The 18,493-nt window shown below is 39.8% G+C and overlaps 1 protein-coding gene across 4 annotated transcripts; it reads left to right on the forward strand.

The window, feature by feature from the left end:
* Positions 1-966: 966 nt before the first annotated feature.
* ccm2 (CCM2 scaffold protein) lies at positions 967-17,004 on the forward strand. Of its 4 annotated transcripts, none has more exons than XM_061706949.1 (10): positions 967-1,319; positions 9,015-9,191; positions 9,423-9,506; positions 9,708-9,891; positions 14,408-14,544; positions 14,804-14,939; positions 15,121-15,178; positions 15,277-15,412; positions 15,502-15,640; positions 15,815-17,004. In XM_061706949.1, exons 1-10 carry the CDS (start codon positions 1,290-1,292, stop codon positions 16,117-16,119), a joined length of 1,386 nt encoding a protein of 461 aa, XP_061562933.1. In that variant the 5' UTR covers positions 967-1,289; the 3' UTR covers positions 16,120-17,004. The 4 variants fall into 4 exon arrangements, with proteins under 4 accessions (XP_061562933.1, XP_061562935.1, XP_061562936.1 ...); XM_061706951.1 differs by having other exon boundaries at positions 15,502-15,568; XM_061706952.1 differs by having other exon boundaries at positions 15,502-15,562.
* The last annotated feature ends 1,489 nt before the right edge of the window (positions 17,005-18,493 follow it).

Below are 18,493 nucleotides of genomic sequence, written 5' to 3' on the forward strand. Positions count from 1 at the left end.
TACTAGAAACAACCTTTCATTAACTGCATTTGGCCTTCAATCAATTTTTGGCAGGTAATAAGACCCATTTTCAGGGGAGAAATCAGATTCTGGCAGCCAGGCAATCACTTTTTGGCATGACACCTGTTTTGGTTTGTAAAGTGCAGCATGTTCAGCTCCTGTTTTGGTCTGTAAAGTGCAGCATGTTCAGCTCCTGTTTTGGTTTGTAAAGTGCAGCATGTTCAGCTCCTGTTTTGGTCTGTAAGGTGCAGCATGTTCAGCTCCAGCTCCTGTTTTGGTTTGTAAAGTGCAGCATGTTTATCTCCTGAACATGGTTTTGGTTTGATTTTCAGATTATGAAGCTCAAGAATGAGATCAAGTCATATTTAGGCAGAAACAACTTTTCATTAACTGTATTTGGCCTTCAATCAATTTTTTGCAGGTGAAAATGCATATTTTGTGTTGTAATGGTCCTTTAAAAGAGTTTAAAGCAATCCTGTGAGCTCTAGTACTCTAGTAGGCTACTAGAAACAACCTTTCATTAACTGCATTTGGCCTTCAATCAATTTTTGGCAGGTAAACAGACCCATTTTCAGGGGAGAAATCAGATTCTGGCAAGCAATCACTTTTTGGCACGACACCTGTTTTGGTTTGTAAAGTGCAGCATGTTCAGCTCCTGTTTTGGTCTGTAAAGTGCAGCATGTTTTGGTCTGTAAAGTGCAGCATGTTTTGGTCTGTAAAGTGCAGCATGTTTTGGTCTGTAAAGTGCAGCATGTTTTGGTCTGTAAAGTGCAGCATGTTTTGGTCTGTAAAGTGCAGCATGTTTTGGTCTGTAAAGTGCAGCATGTTTTGGTCTGTAAAGTGCAGCATGTTTTAGTCTGTAAAGTGCAGCATGTTCAGCTCCTGTTTTGGTCTGTAAAGTGCAGCATGTTCAGCTCCTGTTTTGGTCTGTAAAGTGAGGATGTTTCTGCAGCTGCTGCTGCTCGAGAACTTAACGCCCAAAATGGCGGCACGGTTGAAAAGTTTGGACTGTCTTGTCCGAGTTTGTCTCCTCCACAGACCGCTCCCCTGCTTCCTTTGAGCGTAAAGAAACGTCTCTTTCTGTTCAGGGTTGAATTTCGTCCTCCGGCGGCAGCTGGGGATAATAACTATGACGGCGTTTGTGCTCCAGCCCGGAGTTCTCCTGCGGCTAGCGGCGCTAGGCTAAAGTAGCCCTGTCAGGGCACAGAAGAACCTCCGTATTCACGTCTCTAGTCCCGCCTGGATCCCCCAGCTGAGGTGGATATGAAGGCGAGGATCTTGACTTAGCGATGGAGGATGATGTGAAGAAAGTAAAAAAGGTGAGTGGAGGGTTTTGGACGCACTTTTGCCTGAATGCTAACTAGCCGCAGGGGGCTAACCGCTAGCGAGCTCAGTGGCCAGATGTGATAAAGTTTATTAATGTAATAACTCATTTTACAACCTGAACTAAAGAGATGTGTCCGCTGACCAGCGCCACTGGGATGAGGATGATGGTTGGTGTGGTAAATATGGAGGGTTAACCAGTTCAGACTCGAGGAGTGAAACTTTGGATATCTCCAAACTTTTGAGATGGTTGTGGGATATAAGTGGATATAAGTGGATATAAGTGGATATAAGTGGATATAAGGGAATATAAGTGGATATAAGGGAATATAAGTGGATATAAGTGGATATAAGGGAATATAAGTGGATATAAGGGAATATAAGGGAATATAATCGGATATAAGTGGATATAAGGGAATATAAAGTGAATATAAGTGGCTATAAGTGGTAAACTTGTCACCCGTCCCTTGAAATACGGAATTGTTCCGTAATTGGGAATTAAAAGTTCCGTTTTGAACCAATACAGACATACATTATGCTTTTATTTATTTATGTCATAATATACAGGTGAAGGTCGGAAAATGTGAATATATTGCAAAACTTCATTCGTAGTAAATTCAACTAAAGGTGAAACAAATATATTATTTCTCACTACATGCAAAGTGAGATATTTCAAGCCTTTATTTGTTATAATTTTGGTGATTATGGCTCACAGTTTATGAAAACCCCAAATAAAAAAATCTCTATAGCCTATTATGAAATCAACAAACAATTCAATCATCAAAATTATAACAAACAAATAAAGGTTTAACACATCTTGCTTTGCATGTAATGGGACTATGTAATGTATTTTCATCTTTTAAGTTGAATTATTGAAATAAATTAACTTTTACACCATATTCTAGTTGAATTATTGAAATAAATTAACCTTTACACCATATTCTAGTTGAATTATTGAAGTAAATTAACTTTTACACCATATTCTAGTTGAATTATTGAAATAACCTAACCTTTACACCATATTCTGGTTGAATTATTGAAATAAATTAACCTTTACACCATATTCTAGTTGAATTATTGAAATAAATTAACTTTTACACCATATTCTAGTTGAATTATTGAAATAAATTAACTTTTACACCATATTCTAGTTGAATAATTGAAATAAACTAACTTTTACACCATATTCTTCACGTAGGCTATATTCTACATCTGGGCTGATGTGGACATGCATAGCATAGGAGGCTATTTCAGTTGCTAGTATGGTTGGCTGTCTGTACAGTCATGCAAGTTCAATGCTATTAAAGCACTTTAAACTTTAAATCAAAACATTTTGTTTTTTCATATAAAATAAACACATTTCTATGCAGTTTAGAAGTTTTGGGGATGTTTTTTGGCGCCTGCGCTGCTGAAATCGGGACGTTCCTTATTTCTATTTCTTAAAAGTGGCAACCCTAATAAGTGGATATAAGTGGGTTAAAACTCCCTGAAACATAAATAAGGGACAGGCTTCACTCTTCCTGGTGTGGTGAATTTTTTTAGCCCCTTTTTTTGTGAGTGAAACAATTTTTTAACTATTTGACTGAATTTAATTAGATGCATATTTGTGTATGCCATGAACACGTGGAAAACACATTATTATCCAGCAATTCACTTTAATAAAAAATAACAAAAAAGTATCTTTTATAAACAGAAACCGGTCCTACTGAACTTAAAATTGTATAAATTAATATAAAACGATAGAAAGAAAGCAGAACATCCGTTCTGTAATAGTGCACATTTTTTAGTGCAATAACAAAAGTGAAAACAGAAAGTCTGTAGAAAACTTAAACATATTTCTGGCCTTAAAGGCCATGACTGTAGGCTACAGTTGTACTAAAACAGAAAAAAAATAACTTATGAGCTCAACATTACACTATTATTTATATATTGCATTATTAGTTTGCCATCACTTTTGTGTAGTTTTACTATCTGTTTTTTGTATGTTAATCTTCACATTAAATTTTAATATCTTCGGTGGAGGCTTCAAATAAGCCCGTTGGGTTTTTTGCGTCTTCCTGCACCTATAGTGTTTATCATTGATATTTCCTGTATATTTTTAAAAAACTGTGCAAAACAATAAACTAAAAAACTAAAAACTAACAGCTCAATGTCATTTTCGATTGGCATTTTATGACTATTTTTTGTTTCTCAGTAATACGGGACAAAGTGCGTCCCTTTTCAGCTCAATACGGGACGATTCCGTTTTTCAAGGGACGGTTGGCAGCCCTAGATATAAACGTCTGTGACGTGTTTGTTTTATAGTTAATATTTATAAGAGCTGCCGCCAAATTTTGACTTTTTTTCTGGGTGAAGGTTGAATATCTCATTAAAGCACAAACGACTGTTATCGTCTGTAGCAGTGCTTGCCTGTGTAAATACAAGTTAAATAAATACATAGTCTTGACCAGAACATCTCAAGTAGGACTGGGGAGGTGGTTATTAGGTTATTAATGTCAATCACAGGACAGGACGTCTGGGTTGCTTCTGTCCACGCTGAACCTGCGTGGACTGGCATTGACGTGGAAACGCGCAGCAGACTGTTGCCATGGTTACCTGCCGTTTTATTTTTGCTCCTACTGTTCATGGGCGGATCTGTTTCTGGGGTAAATAAGGGCAGGGCACCTCAAGCTCAGCCAAAGCCACATGACACAAGTTAGGTGTTGATACAAAGTTTATTTTTATGCCATTCTTCCACGAGAGAATAGTTTGAATTGTTTATTATTATTATTATTATTATTATTATTATTATTATTATTTTTAACACTGTGCAATAATAATAATAATAACCACAATCATATGCTGTAACAATGCAACTTTCAATAACCATGACTACCGCATACTGCTGCACCTTTTACTTTTAAATTATATATATGTTAATATCAAAATCAGATCAGAAAGAAGTTTATTGCCAAGTAGAATAGAATAGAAGACTTTATTGATCTCCCAGAGGAGAAATTCAGTCGTGCAGCAGCCAAAACACACACGCTTTATACAAAAAATTTAAAATAGAAATAACCAATAAATAGTTAAATAATAAAAAGAGCAATATAAAAAGTAGAAAAAGAGTATGTACAAGAGAGAAAAAAATAGTAAACCCCCAAAAAATGGATAATATTTACAAAAAATTTACAAATAGTAGTTCAACACATACAAGGAATTTGTTGTGGTGATTGGTGCAATACAAAAGAGCAAATAATATTAAAAGAAAAAATGTACAACAAGTTGGTTCTAAAGTGCCAGAGTGATGAGTCTGTAGGGGGAAAAGAAATGTATATGAGATGACCTGGCATGTGCGTTAATGTGACGCATAAGGTCAGAACGTTAATGTAACGTAGAGTGGGGGGGGGGACAGTCTGTGGTAGACGGGGGAGAGGGGGGTCCAGGGCCTTGTTCACGAGGACAGCTGCAGTCAGGAAGAAACCGTTTTTATTAATAATAAAGATAACAACCACAATCATATGCTGTAACAGTGCACCTTTCAATAACCGTGTCTACCTCATACTGCTCCACATTTCACTTTTATATTGTATATATGTTAATAAGAGCCATTTGTCTATTACTGTTTGTAACTATTTAAATCTCGGTTCAGTGAGCAAAAAAAAACCGAAAACAAATTCCCTGTCCGGCATGTCCATACTTGGCCAACAAATCCTATTCTATTCTATTCTATTTTTCTAGCTCCAGAAATTTAGATCTTAATTGCCCAGAGGTTTTTCTGGAAATGTTTTTCCAGCATTGACAATAATCTTCACTTTAATTTGATAAGACATAATTTCCACCGGATTTTCCATTTGAGTCATAATTTATCATTTACATAACTGCTATAAATAAGAAAAAGTGTCCATAAATAGTGCATGTAATCATACATTTTCATTTTTAGGACATGGAAAATGTGGTTACTTAATATCATTGTGAATTCATTTTATCACTAAAAAGGTTTGATATTATTTTGACATTCTTGGTCCAGTTATCAGTTTTATTTCAAAGGAGGAGCGCCTCCCACCAGGTGCAGTTCCTGTTTGTGCCACATGGTGTTGTTAGAAGATAGCATTTGGCCCAGAAGAAGCTCTGGTCTCAGGTAGCTTTCACTTAAATTACAGATAATTTAAGTAAACTCCTTCATCGATCTTGTCAGGAAACCTACGCATAGCATTAGTATAGGAATTAATTTTTCAAATAAAGTATTGTCAATGGTTAACATGTAAACCAGTCAGCCATGACATTATTACCTGCTTAATACTGAGCTGGTTCTTATTGTTCTCCCTAAAGATCTGTGACAGAGTCAGAATCTGGACAAAGAACATCTTATGGTGTTCTGGAGAGTCTGGTACTGGGATGCTAACTATGCTGTTTGTGGGGATGGGGTCTCTGTGGATTGGGATTGCCTTTAAAAAAACAAAAAAAACTTGTTGAGGGATTCACTGCTGACTACTGGGGAAGATGGAAGTGATGCTGTCATATTCAGGGGGAAACAGTAATGCAGGCATGTGTATTGATAGTAGCTTTTGTGGGATTCTGAAGCCTGTCAGTGAATTAATGTTAATTTTGTCTGCAGAATGTTTTTATAGGTGCCAAGTGGCAAAATAAAATGCATGTCAATGCCAGGATGCAGCTTTTTCCCAAGCAGATCATTGCATTGTCCTAAGATAAAGCAGTGTTTACCCGTCAGTGGTCATAATTAGGGCTGGGGATCGATTCAAATGTCAAGAATCGATTCGATTCTGATTCTTAAGATTCAGAATCGATTATCAAGATTTGATTCGATCCGATTCGATTCCGATATTGATTTGGGTTAGTGTTATTAAAACTGTTTTTTGAGCTGTTGCATGAATTATATGACTGTAGTTATGTAAAATATTACTACTAGTATTATATTGAGATTAAACAGCAAGTATTGGCAGCTAATGATGCTGTAAGGACCAACCAGCTCCCAGAATGCTGATAGAACTGCTTTCAGAAACATCATGTGGGTCAGAATTATCAAACAGATCCAGGGAGGAAATAGACACGGATGAAATCGGTTTTATTTTTTCCCACAATCCGTTTTTATTTGTTCCATTTTCGGTCTATTTTGGTTTTTAATTTTTGAGCATTTGGTTTTTAGCATTTTTAGCAAATGTAACCCCAAGACAGTATATAAAGTAATGAAATATAGACAATTTATGCAATTATAACCTAACACTTTAATGTTTTCATACCTTTAAACATATTTAAAGTCAAAAACATGGCACCAGTTATTCTCGTGTCCAACAAAGCATTCCTTTTTTGGGGATAAACAAAAAAATAACCAAAAGTTGTAATGTAATGATGAAAAAAAATACATAAATAAATAAAATATAGATAGATTTTTAGGAATTAATATGAGAATCGATGTAGAATTGGGAAATCGATTTTTTCAACACAGGCCTAGTCATAATGTCACAGATGATTTTATTTAAATTGTGAGAAGGTTTTTCAAGTTGTGCCCCCCCCCCCCGCCACACACACACACACAAACACACAATTTATCTTCTGGGCTGCCACATGGGTCAGCAGTAGTAGCCTTTGACTCACATTTCACAAGCAGGAATTGTAAAATGTTAATGTGCTTATCCGTACTGGTGGCTCACTGTTAAATAATGCAGTAGTCCTGCTGCTTGTGTTCTTCTGTAGTGTGAGGTTTGATCAAATGTCAGCACAGGAACTGAGCTACAGGTCCAGTTTAAAAGTAGCACACTTCTCTCACGCAGAAGAGATTTTTCACACTGTGTCTGTGGTCCTGCTTCCTGCCAGAGTTTCACACGGGGCATTTGACTGATATTACTGCACCAGAGTTGGTGAGCATGGGCGAGGAACCACAGCTCTAAAGTACTAAATAAACTGTAATAATACTGTAAACCTCTTAGATATTGTTAGATCATATTGTCTGTGCTTTTCACTTTATTGCATCGGCTGCGTTAAAGGCATCGCAGATGTGACGTGTGTGGTTAACGCAGCAGAATGTTCCGTCTTCAGTTTCCGTGGTTTAGCAGTGTTGTATAAATAAATAAGATTGCATAGTTTAATAAGATTGCATAGTTCTGAGAGTGTTGAGACAAAATACATTGTGGCATTATATCAAGTTTTGGGATGAAGTTATTATGCATTTCATTTGCTGCTTTTGTCTGTCATCAGCATCTTTGAAGCAGTTGTCATAACAACATGAGAAGTCTGCTGCAGAAATGTTTCTTAATAGTCAAAGCACGTGTCTTCACAGGAAGTTGTGGCTTCTTCCTTTCCTGTTCTTGTGCCTGAGTATCAAGTCAGCGACACTTTCCTTCCTTTTTTGGGGGTCACACCCCTCACATAAACAGTTTGGGTCTTTCCTGCTAATCTCTCGGCAGTTGGCAGCTGTCAGTGTGTCAGTGGAGCTAACAGGTGATAGCTGAGCCGGGCAGCATCTGTAGCCGCGCTGTTAGGTGGCTGTTCAGTAGCCAGCTCTCTTTAAGACAAGGTTCATGGAGAACGAGGTATGCTTTTTACAATCTTTTGAACAATGAGTACTAGCTCTTCACTGTGTTTACACTTGCTTTACATTTGCTGAAATGTGTGCGGCATATTGAGAAATGAGTAGGATTACAATTCTTTTGATTGGAGTTCTGTGAACGGACAGGGTACAACAAAAATGAGAACACATGAATTTATTAATAATTAATAGTAATAGCAGAGGTGGGTAGAGTAGCCAAAAATTGTACTCAAGTAAAAGTACTGTTACTTCAGAATAATATGACTCAAGTAGAAGTAAAAAAAGTAATCATCCAAATAATTACTTGAGTAAAAGTAAAAAAGTACTTGGTGAAAAAACTACTCAAGTACTGAGTAACTGTTGAGTAACGTCTGATTTATTTTTTTAAAACAACCATTCAAACAGACGAAAGTACAAAATAATCATCTTCAGGCAAATGAAATCAATGAAATAATAAAATAAATTAAAATTAATACAAAATAAAAAATATCTTGAATTAAAATAATCTTAAAGTAAATTCAAGTACTTTAATAAAATAACAGAATAAAAAAATAAATTAAGCACAAGCAGCACAAAATTTCAAGCCTTTGTACTTTTTTTTTTTAACCAGGCAGAACTAGAACAAGCCCATGAACTCATAGAAACTCTGTGTGTGTTTGAGTCTGTGTAAATGTGACAAAACATGCAAAAACAAAAATTTTTCCCAAAGAATCACTCAGTGATGTCATGAGATTGACGTGTAAGTGGAGGGGATAAAAGAAAAGTAACAGCTCAACGTAGCCTAATGTAGCGGAGTAAGAGTAACAGTTTCTCCTTCACAAATCTACTCAAGTAAAAGTAAAAAGTATAGTGATCCAAAACTACTCCTAAAAGTACAACATTTCCCAAAACGTACTAAAGTAAATGTAACTCGTTACTACCCACCTCTGAGTAATAGTAATAGTTAATAGTTCTATTTGTAAGTGCTTATTGTTGTTGTCAGACCATTAAAACTACATCTTTTTGAATGTATATATATGTGTCTGTATGTATGTGTGTGTATATATATCCGCAAAATCCGAAATTGCTGCTGGTTCATAATTTAAACAGGGGGGGGTTGGCTATATTAAAACAAGTCATTTTAAACGTACCAGTCTGATTCTTGCTCTCTGTGTGTTTTCAATAGCCTGGCATCGTGTCCCCATTCAAGCGAGTCTTCCTGAAAGGAGAGAAGGGGAGGGACAAGAAGGCCCTGGAGAAGTCCACAGAGCGCAGGGCCCTCCATACTGTCTCACTCTCTCAGCCTGACCACCGCATCGACCCAGACATCCTGCTTAACGACTACATTGAGAAGGAAGTCAAAGTGAGTGCTGGTAACAGAGAAGTAAACCTTCTCCTCACTTCTCCTTACTCAAAAGGTTTCACATTGTGGACACATTTTGATAGTCACCTGTCAGTTATTATTAAACAGGAATATCTCTAAACAGTTGCAGCCCTAAGTCGTTGCTCACTGCTATTTAGTTGTGTTTTTGTTCCTACGTGACTTTTGGTGCAACTCATTTCCTAAAACAAAACGTGTCTTTGCTCTATGCAGTACTTGGGGCAGCTGACTTCAGTTCCAGGTTACTTGAACCCGTCAAGTAGGACCGAGGTTCTGCAGCTAATTGACAATGCAAGAGTAAGTATCTGAGCTGGAAGATTGACCTATATATTTTTACTTTATTTCTTCTTTTTTCTCCTTTTGTGTTCTCCACACTTTTTAAGCAGTATGGTCTGGCAGACATATAGATACAGAGAGTGCATGTGATGAATTATAGGGAAAATTTTAAATAAAGTCTGAATTTAAATGTTTTATTATTTTTCCCTGACTGTTTTTCAGAAGTCCCATCAGTTGGCAGGCCAACTGACGACAGAGCAGGATGCAGTAGTGAGCCTATCGGCATACAACATCAAGCTCGTATGGCGAGATGGAGAGGACATCATCCTGAGAGTTCCCATTCATGATATCGCTGCTGTCTCCTACATCAGGGATGACTCGCTACACCTTGTGGTGCTAAAAACAGGTAAAAAAGAGAGCACGGTTTCAAGAGACAGAATGTTAGAGCCTCTCAAATAATTCTTTGATAGATGTTTCAAACTATTTTGCTTGTGCATTTTGAAATGTTTTCCATAAGAAATGTACATGTATCTGCAGAGAAGAGGGCTGCACTGTAGCTACATATTTTATTTTCACTCAAGGTTAATAGTGTAGTGCAGGTTTCTGAATTGCTAAGATGATGCTTGGACGTGTCAGGTTTCTGGAAACTCTGACTTGCCTTCCCGTGATATAGTCTGAACATCCTCAGTTCTAACGATCGGGATTAATGAAATTATCATCACTTCTGATTCTATATAACATCAAATGATACAGAATAACAGATCAGACTTTATGTAGTGTAATTATATTTGTTTTACTTTAAAATTGTGACCACTACTTTAGATTGTACACGCTTTGCTATAAAGCTACTTGTTCAAGCAGAAAATAAGTGTTATAGGGCCACAAAATGTTTTAGGATACTCTATTTCTGCATCAGAAATTATTTTCTTTGGCATGAAGAGAGCAGAACACAATAGTCTAGACGGATTTCAGAAAAAAGGCCTTTTATAAGAAGTAAGGAGCATTTCTGGGTACAAGCCGGGAACCGGCCTACCTTACATATTTCAAGGGTGCTGAGTCCAAAAAAACCGGTACCCGAGTGAAATTTTGAGTTTTTGACCTTCTAATTTGCATATTAAAATGGCCGCCAAATTGCCCATCTTGCACAGTTATTGGACCATTTCCTCCTATTTTTTTTTGTAAGTAGGCAATCAAGATGAGGAAATTAAGTTTCTAGATCGATAGTCAAGGGTCAAACAAGGATATAGTGGAGGCTCAGTGCCTTTTTTATGTATATATATATATGCAAAATACCAACTTTTAAGGTGAAATTAAGCATTATTTGTGTCATTTTTTAAGGCCGACATAAATATTAAATAAAAGTTACTCTGAAATTTTCCCTGTTGATATGACATATGATGTACACCATATTATATGATAACAAAGAAAAAAAACCCATTGCAAGTTGTCTGAGATTTCATGTTTTTTTTTTTTTTTTTTTTTTTCAAATTAAGCATTTGTTCTCTAAATTCTCTAAAAACCCATGTAAATAGGGAAAAATAATCAAAAAGAGACCACCATGAAACGTAGCCTACCAAGTTGAATATTTAGATCAGTACATAGCATGGTCAGTCCCATCACTGAGGACCCTTTGCCTGAGGTGAATTAACAGCAAAGAGGATCGTAACAGTTTCACACACTTTGGTACCTATAGCCACCAGCAGCCACCTGCAGTCACCTGCAGCCACCTATAGTCACCTGCAGCCACCTATAGCCACCTGCAGCCACTTATAGCCACCTGCAGCCACCTATAGCCACCTGCAGCCACCTATAGCCACCTGCAGTCACCTATAGCCACCTGCAGCCACCTATAGCCACCTGCAGCCACCTATAGCCACCTGCAGCCACCTATAGCCACCTGCAGTCACCTATAGCCACCTGCAGTCACCTATAGCCACCTGCAGCCACCTACAGCCACCTATAGCCACCTACAGCCACCTGCAGCCACCTACAGCCACCTGCAGTCACCTATAGTCACCTACAGCCACCTATAGTCACCTACAGCCACCTGCAGCCACCTATAGCCACCTGCAGCCACCTATAGCCACCTGCAGCCACCTATAGCCACCTATAGTCACCTATAGCCACCTGCAGCCACCTATAGCCACCTGCAGCCACTTATAGCCACCTGCAGCCACCTGCAGCCACCTATAGTCACCTGCAGCCACCTATAGTCACCTGCAGCCACCTGCAGCCACTTATAGCCACCTGCAGCCACCTATAGCCACCTATAGCCACCTGCAGTCACCTATAGCCACCTGCAGCCACCTATAGTCACCTATAGCCACCTGCAGCCACCTATAGCCACCTGCAGCCACCTATAGCCACCTGCAGCCACCTATAGCCACCTGCAGCCACCTATAGTCACCTGCAGCCACCTATAGCCACCTGCAGTCACCTATAGCCACCTATAGTCACCTATAGCCACCTGCAGCCACCTATAGCCACCTGCAGCCACCTATAGCCACCTGCAGCCACCTATAGTCACCTGCAGCCACCTATATCCACCTGCAGTCACCTATAGCCACCTATAGCCACCTGCAGCCACCCATAGCCACCTATAGCCACCTGCAGCCACCTATAGCCGCCTGCAGCCATTTATAGCCACTTATAGCCACCTATAGCAACCTGCAGCCACCTATAGCCCCCTGCAACCACCTATAGCCACCTGCAGCCACCTATAGCCACCTGCAGCCACCCATAGCCACCTGCAACCACCTATAGCCACCTGCAGCCACCTGCAGCCACCTACAGCAATCTGCAACCACCTGCAGCCACCTACATCCACCTACAGCCACCTCCAGAAACCTGCAGCCACCTATAGCCCCCTGCAACCACCTATAGCCACCTGCAGCCACCTACAGCAATCTGCAGCCACCTATAGCCCCCTGCAACCACCTGCAGCCACCTCCAGAAACCTGCAGCCACCTATAGCCCCCTGCAACCACCTATAGCCACCTGCAGCCACCTACAGCAATCTGCAGCCACCTATAGTCCCCTGCAACCACCTGCAGCCACCTCCAGAAACCTGCAGCCACCTATAGCCCCCTGCAACCACCTATAGCCACCTGCAGCCACCTACAGCAATCTGCAACCACCTGCAGCCACCTACATCCACCTACAGCCACCTCCAGAAACCTGCAGCCACCTATAGCCCCCTGCAACCACCTATAGCCACCTGCAGCCACCTACAGCAATCTGCAGCCACCTATAGCCACCTACAGCCACCTCCAGAAACCTGCAGCCACCTATAGCCCCCTGCAACCACCTATAGCCACCTGCAGCCACCTACAGCAATCTGCAGCCACCTATAGCCACCTACAGCCACCTCCAGAAACCTGCAGCCACCTATAGCCCCCTGCAACCACCTATAGCCACCTGCAGCCACCTACAGCCACCTCCAGAAACCTGCAGCCACCTATAGCCCCCTGCAACCACTTATAGCCACCTGCAGCCACTTATAGCTCCCTGCAGCCACCTATAGCCACCTGCAGCCACCTGCAGCCACCTATAGCCACCTATAGCCACCTGCAGCCACCTGCAGCCACCTATGGTCACCTGCAGCCACCTACATCCACCTACAGCCACCTCCAGCAACCTGCAGCCACCTATAGCCACCTACAACCACCTACAGCCACCTGCAGCCACCTATAGCCACCTACAACCACCTACAGCCACCTATAGCCAAATGCCGAAAATCGGGGCTGTTATGCACTGCAATGTGTACATGTCAGAGTGATGACCAATGTCCTTGTTTAAATGTGGAGTTGTAGTCCTCAAGCATACCAAGGCAATGGGTAACCAAAGAACTTGGAAAAGGACTGCAGAAAGAAATACTAATCAAAATGAAATTCCAAAGACAAATGGCACACAAGCAAACTAGAAAGGTATAAAAACAATTTACCAAAACAAATGACCTATGGAACTTACAGAAGAAGAGAGATGAAAGCAAAGCAATTCAGCTAGAAACATGAAAGAAAATATACAGAAACAAGATCTGATCTGTAGAACTGTTCAAGGGAAGTTTCATGTTTTTTTTTCCCTATTCACTTAAATTTTTCGATTTTTGAATTAAGAGCATTATGCTTTGTTTGCATAAAAAAATGAATTCTCAGACAACTTGCAATGGTGTTTTTCTTAATTATTATGTAATATGGAATACATCACATATCATATACACACTGGTAACATTTAAGAGTGATATTGACTGAATATTTATGTCGGCCTTAAAAATGACACAAATAATGCTTAATTTCACCTTAAAAGTTGGTATTTTGCATATATATATACATAAAAAGGCACTGAGCCTCCACTATATCCTTGCTCTGACCCTAGACTATAGATCTAGACACTTAATTCATCATCTTTGAATGCCTACTTACAAAAAAACTTGGGGAAAATGGTCCAACGACTGAGCAAGACAGGCAGTTTGGCGGCCATTTTGATATGCAAATTAGAAGGTCAAAAACTCAAAATTTTGCTCGGGTACCATTTTTTTTGGATTCAGCACCCTTGAAATATGTAAAGTAGGCCGGTTCCCGACTTGTACCCATAAATGCTCCTTACATTCACTTTTTGGTACATCCCGTCTAGTCTACAAGGCTGCTCAGCCTGCACATGTTTCCAAGCAGACTGTAATTTATAAAGCAAACTAGCTCTAGATTTATGTGTTTTCAAAGAAACAGATTTCCCACTACTGGTATTTAAAAAAAAAAAAAAAAGCAGCCACTGTTGCTGTCTGGAAATGCAACTGTGGTAACTAAAATAATACTTAATACTGATGAAATGGAGGTTGGGAGTCATATATTACAAAATGTATTCGTACAATTATACAAAAAAATCGACAGTTGACTCCCTGTTTTTGTTCCTCCCGTGTTTTTCAGCCCAGGAGTGTGGAGGCTCTCCCTGTCCCAGCTCGTGTCCCGATCTCAATAAGTCCCAGACTCTGAGTCCCCCATCAGACACTGGAGCAGTGCTCGTGGAAGTCTGTTGTCTGCTTGTGTTGGCAGTTGATAATAAGGTAATATTTCAGATGTGAGAGCTGCACACAATAAATTTAAATCCCAAGCGATCTACAGTAGAAATCACTACAGAAGCTATCGGCAAAGATCCCGTTAAGTTTGATTTACTGATATTTGGACAGTCCAGGAAAATGGAAAACTGGTTTAAAGTCTTGTAATAGTAAATAAGAGAAAAGAAGCAGAATTTGGCTAATCATGATGCACTTATTTGTCGCAGGTGATGTCAAGTTGACCTTTTTTCTGTTTTGTTTTTTTTAGGCTGCAGCAGAGGAGTTGTGTCTTTTGCTCAGCCAGGTTTTTCAAATTGTTTACACAGAGTCAACTATTGACTTCTTAGACAGAGCCATTTTTGACGGAGCAACTACGCCTACCAGACACCTGTCCCTGTACAGCGGTAAGGACTTAAAACCACATTTGTTTTACTTAATAAATGTCATGAAATGTAAATATACTATAATATTACTTGGCTTCTGCAGGTATTTTCGCCCCATTTTCTCAAGCTGCTGAACTTTCAGAACTTATACTAACTACTCAAATGTAATTTTTTTGTTTTGTCTATTCTGAAATTTTCGAAGATGACTCTTCAAGTAAAGTGGATGTTAAAGAGGCTTTTGAGGCAGAAGGCAGCCCTTTGTAAGTACATCACTCCTGGGTCACCAATCAAGACACTAAGTTGCTTTCACTGACAGTAGTTGAGTTTCTTGTTGCTTACAAGTCGTGGATTTCCTCAGTCCTTTTCAGGCCACTATGGATACAGAAGGAAGTTCTCCATCTGCATCCACCCCAGCATCCCCTCAAACGAAGACTGCTAGTGAAGGCGAACTCAGTACCACAGCTGCAGAGCTGTTGCAGGACTATATGACCACAGTATGGCATTTAATCTTTATTAGAAATAGTGAAAGCTTATATAATTCACTTTTTTTCCTAATATTTATTCCTTTTTCTTCTCCTTTTAGTTACGGACAAAGCTGTCATCACAAGAGATCCAGCAGTTTGCCACGCTGCTCCATGAATACCGTAATGGTGCCTCCATTCATGAGTTCTGCATAAATCTGCGACAACTCTATGGGGACAGCAGGAAATTCCTCCTACTCGGTGGATAACAGCATCCTGAAGCTAATATTCCATCACCAGCACAAAATTTAGCCAGAAATTGAAATTGTTTTTGTTCTAGCACAGTTAGACAATACTCACTAAATCACGTGTAAAACAAGTGATGCATGCGCTTCAATGTGCATTAGTTCTAAAAGATACGTCTTGTCCTGACAGGATTACGGCCCTTCATTCCCGAGAAGGACAGCCAGCACTTTGAGAACTTCCTCGAGACCATTGGAGTGAAGGACGGCCGAGGTATCATAACGGACAGTTTTGGCCGCTGCAGGCGTACGGCCAGCTCCGCTTCGGATTCTACCACCAACGGCAACGGAGCGGCGGGAGGAAGCAGCGACAGCGCAGCTTCGGACGAGGGCCAGGACACCTCGGAGGGCGACGAATGGGACCGTATGATCACGGATATCAGCAACGACATCGAAGCTCTGGGCTGTAGCATGGACCAGGAGGCAGTGACACCCTGACGTGGATAAAAGGGAGGTAGCTTTGTGAGAACGGGCGGGACGTGCACTGACAAGCAGCAGGCATGAGCTAAGCGGATCTGATGAAGGCGGTCCTTAGCACTGACCTAAACTTTGCTTAATTGTATATTCCTCTAATTGTCAAGAGGACGTTCATAGTCCCCAAACACTCAAGGAAAACCTCAACTCGTTACTATTGAGTCAACAAATGCACTTATGCAGACTGTGGTCGATAAGCAGTTAGTTGGCTTCTTTTTGCATTTCAGATTTACAGTGTCGGCTTTATTTTTAAAAATTTTACTTTGGTTTTATACTCATTTATTGGCAGCATCTGCCACTGCTATAAGTCATGTAGCAAAAATCTCAAGTAAGCATAACAAAGACTCCAGAAAATCCATCAGTGCTCCTGTTTTTAGCAGGTTAGCACTGAAGTTAGCGGTTTTTGTGTTACTACAAATCGGTCAGCTTCATACACCTGGAGGACTTCTTCATTTATTTCACTTTGTGTTGCTGTGAGAGTGTAACATGCTATGTATAATTTTATTTTTCAGTAAGATTTGTGTACTGCTTTGTTTTACACTATCATTTGTTTATCAGTGTTGACTCATTTATGTTTTTTATCTTCTTCAAACTGACCAAGGGAGTGCTGTAAAAACAAAGTCTGGGTGGGGACTGTATTTGACAAAGCCACGTTATGATGGCTGACGTAAATTCATTTCAGATTTTCCTTTTTATCATGCAGGTAATTTTATGTCGTGTGATATCGCATTTGTCAATGTGCCTTTACACTGCAGTACTACTGCCATCTGTCTGACGCAGGCAGGTAACTAGGAACTGTAACTACAGTTGTTCAGCAAATCTTGGTTATTAAATAACAGATAATTTACACAGATTGTGTGCATGTGTCATGATATTGCACAAAACTGATCTTAACAGACCTTCACACTAGGGATGGGTGATATTTTATCGTTCACAATAAACCGTCAATAAAATTCCCCACGGTAAGAATTTGCCATCTCACGGTAAAAACTATAAATTGAGGAAATGAGAAAGAAAGAAAGAAACAACTATCGTTATTGGGATAAATGCCAAAAAGAAAGAAAGAAAGAAAGAAAGAAACGACTATCGTTATTGGGATAAATGCCAAAAAGAAAGAAAGAAAGAAACGAATATCGTTATTGGGATAAATGCCAAAAAGAAAGAAAGAAAGAAACGACTATCGTTATTGGGATAAATGCCAAAAAGAAAGAAAGAAACGACTATCGTTATTGGGATAAATGCCAAAAAGAAAGAAGGAAAGAAAGAAACGACTATCGTTATTTGGATAAATGCCAGAAAGAAAGAAACAACTATCGTTATTGGGATAAATGCCAGAAAGAAAGAAAGAAAGAAAGAAAGATTCCCGTTGATGACACTTTTTGTATTGGTATTTTTTTTATCGTTATTGGGATAAATGCCAGAAATTATCGTGATACATTTTTTTTGTCCATACCGCCCATCCCTACTTCACACTCATCTGCTGTGTCGTCATCTCCCATTAGCACGCAGTTTGAATTGAGATTGACTCTGTTTAATTTTACTTTAATACACTAAGATTCACTCAAGAAGTGGTCATTTTTAAATCTCATCAGTATCTTTTGATCATTTTGCTTGGATGCACTTCAGCAGTTTCATCAAAGCGATCACGCTGGATGTTGCTGAATTGCCCTTGAGATTCTCCGCGACGGGAAATCTGGCCAGACTCTCCTAGTTGAGAACATTCCGTTCTGTAAAGCTCCCCAGCAGGAGTTTACTGCACGATCCTAATGGATTTATTTCTATATGATTCATCGCCGGCAAATAAGACTCAAGGCAAGTCGGAACTGTCCATGTTCTCAGTTCTGGTGGTGAAGACAGGACAGTTTGACTGGACCACCTGTGACTTGACTTCAGGTCGCGTCTCCGGCTCCAACTCTATGGGTTTGAACTTTGGGAATGAGATATCCAGATAAATAAACACACCGCCGATATTCCTTAGTGACATGCCATGAGTGTAATTGAACTGTTTTCTCTCAGTTCTTCGGGACTCCTAATTGGCCTCCTGTAAATCCTCATTAATCCAATTTCAGCCTGAACAGAGAACTACTCGGGGAGCCGCCTCATTTAAACAGGCAGTTATGAAAAAGATCAGCTGGTCTGATTGGGCCATTAAAGGGTCGCCTGTTTTATGAAGACTTTGCCAATTAACAGCAACAATGACTGGAGCCCCTGCTGCGATCGTATCACCCTGCATGAGCGTACTGCTCGTACAATAATGAGACGGGCGTTACTTTAGATAAATTGTTGCTTGTTTCACTGAAAAGGTGACGGCAGTCGGGATTAGATAAACAGACGTTCC

This window comes from Cololabis saira, chromosome 18 (assembly GCF_033807715.1).
Source record: "Cololabis saira isolate AMF1-May2022 chromosome 18, fColSai1.1, whole genome shotgun sequence".
Classification (NCBI taxonomy): Eukaryota; Metazoa; Chordata; class Actinopteri; order Beloniformes; family Belonidae; genus Cololabis; species Cololabis saira.

Coding starts and splice junctions, on each gene's coding strand:
- ccm2 (XM_061706949.1), top strand. CDS start 1,290: ATGGAGGATGATGTGAAGAAAGTAAAAAAG. Junction 1,320..9,014: donor ATGTGAAGAAAGTAAAAAAG/GTGAGTGGAGGG, acceptor TGTTTTCAATAG/CCTGGCATCGTGTCCCCATT. Junction 9,507..9,707: donor AGCTAATTGACAATGCAAGA/GTAAGTATCTGA, acceptor ACTGTTTTTCAG/AAGTCCCATCAGTTGGCAGG.